The 9,298-nt window shown below is 50.4% G+C and overlaps 1 protein-coding gene across 1 annotated transcript; it reads left to right on the plus strand.

Moving 5' to 3' along the window:
• The first annotated feature begins 4,923 nt into the window (after positions 1 to 4,923).
• SNAI2 (snail family transcriptional repressor 2) lies at positions 4,924 to 8,563 on the plus strand. Its single transcript, XM_007168621.2, has 3 exons — positions 4,924 to 5,111; positions 5,796 to 6,341; positions 7,279 to 8,563. The coding sequence occupies exons 1-3, from the start codon at positions 5,033 to 5,035 to the stop codon at positions 7,458 to 7,460; spliced, it is 807 nt and encodes a 268-aa protein (XP_007168683.1). The 5' UTR covers positions 4,924 to 5,032; the 3' UTR covers positions 7,461 to 8,563.
• The last annotated feature ends 735 nt before the right edge of the window (positions 8,564 to 9,298 follow it).

Here is a 9,298-nt window from a genome sequence, read left to right on the forward strand (position 1 = left end):
GACACAGGAAGATGATAAATGGGGAGATTATAAACATTCCCTAGTGAGGAAGAATGTGGCAAGGCACTCTTCGTGCTCTGCAGCTGGTAATGAGCCTGACTCAGTCCTATGATAGAAATTAAGTTACCACCGAGCAGTGGAATAGGTAGGACTTGAAGTTAAGCAGATTAGAGACGAGTGCCCACCCCCCTGCCCCAGTTCCCTGTTAGCAGTGGGACCTGACCCTTGCGTCTCCATCTCCTCACCTGCCCCTGCAGGGCTGGCTACTTTGGGGGATTAACTGAGCCCTGCGTGAGGAGTGCCCAGCACGGTGGGCAGCTCACATGGAACCTTCTAGAACCGCGGCCTGTATATCACCCTCCACTCCACAGACTGCCTGGCCTCAGGGTCTCGCCCACTTAGCAGACCAGGTGGGTAGCGGAGTGCCCAGCCGTGAAGGAGGACGCACAGTGGGAATCCGCCCCATCGCGGCCATTGGATGCCCTGGGATGCTCGTTCCCGCCTTTGAGCCTCTGCCTGTGGGTCATCAGGGGCCCAGCGAACAACCATCCGAGGTGCCCGTGAGTTACCAATACGATGCTCTCCTCACGTCGGCCCAGACCAATGAAAGTCTTCCCCACCTCGCTCACCATCCTTTAAACGGCATAGTGCGTTTGTAAATATCACCTGCGTTTCTACAAACACAAATAAGTCACTGTTAATTAAGAACAGATTAAAAACTCAGGGTTTAAATAATGTTCGCCTGAAATTGGGGCAACTGCAAAATGAGGCTCGGTTCAGGCCCTGGGTGTGCAGACCAATCGTCCACCTTCCCCGAGGTGGCAGCCTTGTCGGAGAATTATGGAAAAGGAAGCCTGGAAAGGAAACCGGGCGTCTTCCCAACTCCACCAGTAGGTGTCTCTCTGCGCCCACAGATCCTGGAGCCCCGGCGTGTTCTCTGCCGTCGTTCCCGCTCCTCTAACTGCCCCGTCGGCAGGTACGGAGGGGACGCTGCGGGCGTGGATGTCTTTGACCTTGAAGGGCACATTCACTGCAGTGCAGCCATCAGAGCCAAAGGGGGTTCGAAAACCGTGCCTAGAGACGAGGCGCTGCATACAAGTTATTCGACACAAAATATTCAATACATCTCATTAAAAGCTGCTCCCGCGTTCAGCAAGGTTTTGTGTTCGGTGTTAGATGTGCGCCACTTCTGACCTCACCGCATTGGAGCCAGGCGGACACACACAGAACCCGCGGCTGTGAGACAGCCAGAAAGAACGAGCACCGTCACATGGTACAGCACACCCTGACAGCTTGCCTTCCCGTTGTTCTTCACACAGTTCTCTCTGTCACACACACACACACACACACACACACACACACACACAGGCTCATGCTGACCTCGCTGAGCAGACATATGTGTGTACGTGAGTTTTATCCACATCCCCAGAGGATGTCATGAAGCTCAGAACCTATTAGCAGAATCCTACACTCACTCTGGTTATTTCCCCTTCTGCATTGGGAAATATTTGTCCCCATATCATTGGAAAAGAAATAAGGGAAGAGTATCGAACATAATTTACAGACAGAGATACCCAGGTACCCAAGGAAATATTTATTTCTCTTTCAGGGGCTGGTTGACTTTATCTGAAGCTGAGTTCAATTATGAATTAGGACTACAAATACATACACATCTGTGTACAAACACAGGTACGTGCCAAACCATGAGTGGCCTCACGCCTTTGTCATTCAGACTTCAAAGTTCCATATCACAGCCACTTTGTTACTATCTAAATAGTTAAGAAATTAGCTAGGCATGATCATATTCTCCAGACAGCACAGTCAAACCAACAACATTCCATGACTGCATATCTTTCAAGGGAGATTATCCCTCCCCCGCCCGCTCCAGGGTGCCGGCCACAAACTGAAGCCAGAAGACACACCATCGTCTTAGGAGCCTGTTCTCTACCTCGGCCCAGCGTGGTTTCCTCTGGTGCCGGACTTGTTTCCTAAACTCAGTCAGATCTGCACTGCTTCCCACATACCTACGTACCGACATGTACACAAATCCCTGTGCAAAGTAAACAAACCTGAGGTGCATTCCCAAACCTCATGAATCTAATTTATTCCCCAAACCGGCGAGGCAAGAATATGTCTTTCATGGAAAAGACGGGGTCCGGGAGAAGTCCCGCTGGCACGGGGAGGCTGCGGGGAAGGGCTGGCCCTCCCGTGAGGTCACAGAGCCGCCCTTTACAAAGCTGTCTACAAGTCACCTCTGTCAGCATCTTCAGAAAACAGAGCAAAGAAGAGACTGTCAGGTAACTCACATCAGGGCCCATCCTAATAGCCTTCCCGACAATTAAGGAGCTAGATCACATGGGCTTCCAAGGTCCCACGCGCCCCACAGACCACAGGGAAGGCGCGGCCCCCCCGGAGGGGCTCAGTTGCTAGGAGGGGTATTTTTAAGGCCCACTTCCTCCAGCAGAACCGCGATCCTGGGGATCCTGGGGAGTTGGGCCCAGGCCCCTAGAAGCTGCCCCCAGGCCGTCCTTTCTCCCCTCACGTGTCTGCTCCACGAAGGGTGACATGTGCCCCTTGCCGGGGGCCTCACCTGTGCCCCCAGCTCCCCCCACACACACTGCAGGCCCAGTAACATCTCAGCCCCGGTGTCTTTCCTCGCTTTTCCCGTGAGCCTGAGCCATCCACCCAGGACTGCTTTCTTGCAGAACAAAACCCACTTGGGTGTGTGCTGCCCCAGTGACACATTGAAGCCCGGGGTCCATGCCTGGGCCAGAGCGCCTTTCGCCGGTGACCGAGGCCAGATGCTGGCGGACAGGAGGGGACCCTTCACAGGTGTGAGCAGAGCCCCGCAGCGGGTTCCTTGGTAGGGGGTCCCGTTCTTTGGGGGGGGTTCCCGGCGGCCCGCCTCCATCCTCCCATCCTCGCTGCTTCGCCTGGCGCCGCTGGCCCCTCGGTGGGTGTGTGAGCGCAGCACCTGTGCCCTGACTCACCTGAGCGCGGCCCCGCCTCACGGGGGCCCGAAGACCTGCGTAAGGGCGCTCCTCGGACGGCCCTGACGCCCCTACTCCCCGCCGGGGGGCGCGGGAACGCTTCCCACCTCTGCCTGGTGTTCTCGGGATGAGACGTCTGTAACCCAGCTTCCAGGGGTTTCCTAGCTGAGTGAATTGCTGCTCAGCTTCTAGAATGGAGTGTTCGAATACACACCTTTAGCAGGTTATCTCGTGCTGTGATTACCAACAAACAAACAGCGGATGCCCTTCGCAGCCTCAGTGCTGTGAGCAAGCTCTACGTGCAGCTCAGTGAGGAAGGGCGGGCACGTGGCATCTGCGTTTTCCCGGGGTGGGGGGGTGGGGGGGTCGCGTCTCTAACACAAGTGCTTCTGCAGGAACCGGCTGGGAAGGGCGAGGAGGGCCCATGCCCCAATAAACCCGGATCTGAAGCAGCCCTCCCCAAAGCAGAGGCTCAGAAACCTTGCTGTGAGGGGCCCACCCCCCCACCCCCCCACTTTATCGTTTGTGGAGAAATCTGAGGCATATTCACATTTTCCTGGCGCCTACGAACACCGTTCCTTTTAACGTAAAGATTCATCTAAATTCCTTTCTCTGGCGTTTAAACTAGTGACTGTTGGGAGGAAAAAAAAAAAGAGGGGGGGGAATCATTGAAATGGGCTCCTGCATGGGGAGCGCCCGCCCCGCCCCCGCACACGGCTGCCTCACCCCGAGATTAAGAAGTTATGCGGCCTGCCACGCGCTTCCCTCTTACAAGTCTTGACTTCACACTGTTATTTTTTCACTTTTTTTTTTCTCCTGGCACCTGTTCGAATCAAGAGTAGGGTGGTCTGATTGCAAATTTGTTCTTTCCTTAATCTCTAAGCAAAAGGTGGGGAGAAAATCTGGAAGGGACACAGATGTTTGAAAATACGGTTGAAATGTCATTTTTACAGTGAGCCACCATAGCGTACTTTCAGATTGAATACCATACACAAAATCAAGGTATTTTTGCTGGTTGCTAGACTAGCTTAAAAGCTTAACCAAGCAGTACTCATGAAAGCACCCTTTCTTTAAAAGCACCACGCAGGGCAGCAGCAGACATGAAGTTTGACGACTTTACACTGAAGAAAACAGCACCATATAGAAGCAGATGCATGTTTGAAACAACTGTCTCTAAGGGCCCATTCACGCTTTTTTTTTTTTTCCATAAAAAACACAGTGATGCATGGAAAGATACAAGCACTTGTCAGATGCCTTTGTGGAGACGTTAAGATTCACCCATCCTTCCCTCTCATCCCTGCGGTGCCCCCGCTTCTCCCCGAACGCGGCTCCTTCAGGGGCTACAAAGCGCTTCTTTCAGGCACCGAGGCTAACATGGTGACACGGCCGCTCCATTTCCCGGGGAAGCGCCGCGTCCGGCTCGGCCGAGCCTCTGGGACGCGCGAAGCGCATCCTCAGCGCGTGGCAGGGCTGGTTCGCAGGCCCCGGGAAGCCCCCTACGGGCCAGCCGCTCACTCACGGGGGCTTTGTCCTCGCCGCTACCTTCCCTTTGCAAAAGCCAGGAGCGAACCGTTCCGTCCCCGGGCTAGCCGGACCTCTCCCGGGACCGGGGGCCGGCCTCCCAGGCCGGCGCGGAGCCCACATCTGGAAGCCAGGCCCGGCCAGGCGGACCTGGCGCCCCCGGAGCACGGACGCCCGGCTTAGCGCTCAAGAAGGAGAATGACCTCTCCTGAAAAGACTCAAGCACTTTTTTCCTCTCCACTGAAACCCGGGGCACAGCCCATTTTGAACCAGAATAACTTAGTCTGACAACAGATTCTTCCTCTGTTCACAGCTGTCCCAGAGGGAGGAGCTGAAATCTGAGCCTCTCGGCTGTGATTGGACCCTTCTCGCAAAAGAGAGGAAAAAAAGGCCTCCCCGCCGCCACCGCGGGCTCAGTCCGCGAGGAGCCCGCGACCTGGCGGCGCCGCACGCGCACCTGCCGGGGCCGCGATGCTGTAGGACCGCGCGCCCCGCGCCCCGCGCCCCGAGCCGCCGCCAGGATGCCGCGCTCCTTCCTGGTCAAGAAGCATTTCAACGCCTCCAAGAAGCCCAACTACAGCGAGCTAGACACACACACAGGTAAAGGGGGGGCCCGACGTCTGCATCTCCATCTATCTATAAATAGGTAAACGCAGGGGCGCGCGGCCGCTCAGCTTCTGTTACAAAAGAGCCGGAGACCGAGCTGTTTGCCTCGAAACAGGGTCGCGAAAGAGCGGTCATTCCTCTGATCATCCAGGCTCAGGTTTAATTCAAAACTTTCAAACTCTGAACTGGCTAGGAGAACTTCCTTCGGCTCGTCCATCGTCCTGTTCCAAAGCGTGTACATACTTGCATAAGGAGTACGTGGAGGGTGGGTGAGGCGGTGCGTAAACGTTGAATTACTGCTTTTTTCCCCATGTAATAAGGCTCCTTCCCTGCAGAAAGCGGCTTGATTTACGCCGATCTTTGTACTCACAGGCGTAAGCCCTGCAACCAGCCCACGCATAAAATGGAAGAGGGCTTTTCTGTATCTCTGAAAAGAGTGGGTAGGTTTTCCCCTCGCTGGGCTGCGCTCCCTGGCCGCAGGGCAGGACACAGATGTGCCTTAAGGGCAGCGACTGCCGGCAGCAACGGTGGAGAAGAAATGTCCTCCCACCTCCTGCGCCTTCTTACAGGGTCTGTCTTCTCGTAACCAAGTCCTGCGCGTGTTGCCAAGCAGCTTCTTCGTGCGTTTTTGAAGCTGCGTTTCAGCTCACTCTCCTCTCCCCTCCTCTCTCCTCCCAGTGATTATCTCCCCGTATCTCTACGAGGGCTACCCCGTGCCTGTCATCCCCCAGCCGGAGATCCTCAGCTCGGGAGCCTACAGCCCCATCACCGTGTGGACCACAGCAGCTCCCTTCCACGCCCCGCTGCCCACCGGCCTCTCTCCTCTGTCGGGATACCCCGCATCCTTGGGGCGAGTGAGTCCCCCTCCGCCATCTGACACCTCTTCCAAGGACCACAGCGGCTCCGAAAGCCCCATTAGCGATGAAGAGGAAAGACTACAATCCAAGCTTTCAGACCCCCATGCCATCGAAGCTGAAAAGTTTCAGTGCAATTTATGCAGTAAAACCTATTCGACCTTCTCTGGGCTGGGCAAACACAAGCAGCTGCACTGTGACACCCAGTCAAGGAAGTCTTTCAGCTGCAAATACTGTGACAAGGAGTATGTGAGCCTGGGCGCCCTCAAGATGCACATCCGGACCCACACGTTACCTTGTGTCTGCAAGATCTGCGGCAAGGCGTTCTCCAGACCCTGGTTACTTCAAGGGCACATTAGAACTCACACTGGTAAGAGAAAACCTAGTCAGGGATCTTACTGATGGACCCAAGGAAGCTCTGGGCGGGCTGTCGGAGTTGCATTAAGTGGCGACACGGTGCTTTTAATGATGGATGATCATTTTTAGCTACTGCCTGACGACTCGAAAAGTCGTCAGAGCACCAAGGGCCCCATTGCTTGCTAACACTCTCTGCTCCCGGGACCGCAAACAAGCATTTAGACTTTGGAAAGTAGATTCAGGAGGTTTGGTCTCAAAGATCAGTTAGCAAATCAGGAAAGATGTGCTTGAATGTGTGTTCTGTGAAATGGCTCCCAATAATCAGCAAGTACAAACGTTGCTGTCCCAATCAATTGATCAGGGGGACAGAGAGAGGAAGGTTTTGGTTTTTGGTTTTGGTTAGTTTCATTCTTGCTGTGCTATCTCTCACCCCACAGCAAGCTGGATAGTTAGAGCTGAATTTGCTTTCCGTTGTTTGCTTTTGTTTTGTTTTTGCTGCAGAATTTTCTATTCCTAGCACAAAATTACCCTTCAGGGAGTCGAGGCATTTATCCAGGCTTTGTCATAACACGGAAGGAGGGAAAAGGGGAAAGGTTGGGAAATGTGGGGAGGAGCTGGCCGTTAGCTGCACCTGCTGAAGCAGAGAGCCTGGACAAGTGAAGCCCTGGGACGACAGGAATTATTTCTGCGTGACTGGTGGCAGGAACCATATTCTTAAATTTTTTTTAATTTGATTTTTTTTTTTTTTTTAATGCAACAGTCACATTTGTCTTAAAGGGCCAGACATTAAAACAAGTATCTATTCTGGGGGATTTGAATCAAGTTTGGCTGTTTCTCATGCTTTGGGCTAAATGTGGTTGTTGCTCATAAACGTTATCTGGCTTTGCGTTTCCTCTGAAAACACTGATTGTCTTTCTTTCTCCCCCTGCCCCCCCCATCCCACCCCCCAGGGGAGAAGCCTTTCTCCTGCTCTCACTGCAGCAGGGCCTTTGCAGACAGGTCAAATCTGAGGGCTCATCTGCAGACACACTCGGACGTCAAGAAATACCAGTGCAAGAACTGCTCCAAAACCTTCTCCCGAATGTCTCTTCTGCACAAACACGAGGAATCTGGCTGCTGTGTAGCACACTGAGTGACACAACCCATGTTTACTCAAGCAGAAGGCATTTCTTCACTCCGCCTCCGAATGACAAGTAAAAGTCCAAAGGCATTTTCTCTTGTGCTTACCGACCAAAGAATATGTATACACACACACACACACACACACACACACACACACACAGAGCTTCAAGAGCACGGGCATCCATGTGTGTCAAGTTAATCCTTTCCATGTGAAGTTTAAAATTACTATATATTTACTGACAGCTAGATGGAGAGGATAAAAGACAAGAATCTCTCTCTTCAGAGATGAAGCAAAAAGCACATTGTGCATCTTTTCTTACTAAGAAAGAATGCAAAGATTTACATCGCTGCCAAATCATTTCACTGAAAAGAACAGTGTTGCCTTGTAACAGAATTTGTAATAGAATTTCCTATAGGAAGAGAATCTGCCAGACCCTATCTCAGGTGCCTTATAAAGTATTCCAAGTTTACTTTATTACATGTCTGATGTCAGGTCACCATCCTTGAGCTAAAGCCTGTTTTGATTACTGGTCATACTTTAAACTGTGTTTTTAAGGGAGGGAGGGAGGGGGAGAGAGGGGGGAGAGAGGAAGAAAGAACAAGAAGAAAAAACACAGGAGAATGTATTAAAAGTGGGTTTTTTTGTTCTTTTTTTTTTTTGCCAATAAATAGTATGTGCCTTGGGGGAGACGGGAAAGACTAGCTTTGAACATTCCTGGTGCACGCTCCATGTCATACTTTTTTAAAGAATTTTTGATGATTTTCTAAAAATTTTAATTTTTTAAATTTTAATGATTTTCTAACGATGGGAATAAGTGCAACAAAGGATTTTTAGAAACTCTGTGATGTACTTAAACTATTTTAAATGCATACAAGAAATGCAATCCACACAGCACCCTTTGCAACTGCCTTTTTAATTAATTGTATAGTTGATGAGTCCATGTAAATTTCTGTTTATTTTTATATGATTGAATGAGTTTTGTATGAAAGTGAGAAGTTGTCTATAGCTAATGCCTATAAACAACCTGAAGACTTGTGAAATTCACGTTTCTTTTTTAAAAAACAATTTTCAAGGTTCTTTTTTACAATAAACATTTTTGATTTAAAATCTATTGTTTGTATACTTTCAGAGACTTTACTTACTTCATGATTAGTACCACCAAACAGCTGTATGAAGAATTGTTTCTTTTGTTAATAAGAGAAAAAGTGAATAGTGTTCATTATGTATGTGGAGTGTTGTTTTATGTGTTCGATTATTCTTTACTCTTAAGATAATACTGTTACATTCAGAAAGACAACATCCTAATGGGAGTTTGTTAGCGTTATCTCTTTAACAAAAATCACGCTTTCTGAGTGCTAAAAATATTCACCTTATTAATAGTCAAGAACATTTTTCAAAACTTTTTCTTCTTGATGACTTGACTGTTTTGGCTTTATGAAATCAGATTACAATCACTCGTTGTAATCAGTGCTTGTCACATAGGCCACTAGAACAGTTTAAGGATTTTAAAAGAAATATTTAATGATATATAAGAAGAAAAATAGAACTTCTGCTTGAAAAGATCAGGAAAAAGTGGATTTATTATAAATTACACAAGTTGGAAGATTAAACCATGCAAAGAAAACCCCACGTCTAGTGGGATGAGATAAGCTGCAATCTGAGCGGCACAGAGCTAAGTTTCCCTTTATTTTGAAGAGGCACCACCCACACCCAGTGTGCACCGACTCAAACAGGGCAGGACCAGCCAGACCACATACAAGCACATGCTTACCAAACGCGGTGGACGAACGCACAAGCCAAGATGCTCACCACGTGTTGCAAGCACTGTGACAACCACCAAGCTGTGT

Source organism: Balaenoptera acutorostrata, chromosome 17 (genome assembly GCF_949987535.1).
Source record: "Balaenoptera acutorostrata chromosome 17, mBalAcu1.1, whole genome shotgun sequence".
Classification (NCBI taxonomy): Eukaryota; Metazoa; Chordata; class Mammalia; order Artiodactyla; family Balaenopteridae; genus Balaenoptera; species Balaenoptera acutorostrata.

Coding starts and splice junctions, on each gene's coding strand:
- SNAI2 (XM_007168621.2), top strand. CDS start 5,033: ATGCCGCGCTCCTTCCTGGTCAAGAAGCATTTCAACGCCTCCAAGAAG. Junction 5,112..5,795: donor CGAGCTAGACACACACACAG/GTAAAGGGGGGG, acceptor CTCTCCTCCCAG/TGATTATCTCCCCGTATCTC. Junction 6,342..7,278: donor GCACATTAGAACTCACACTG/GTAAGAGAAAAC, acceptor CCCACCCCCCAG/GGGAGAAGCCTTTCTCCTGC.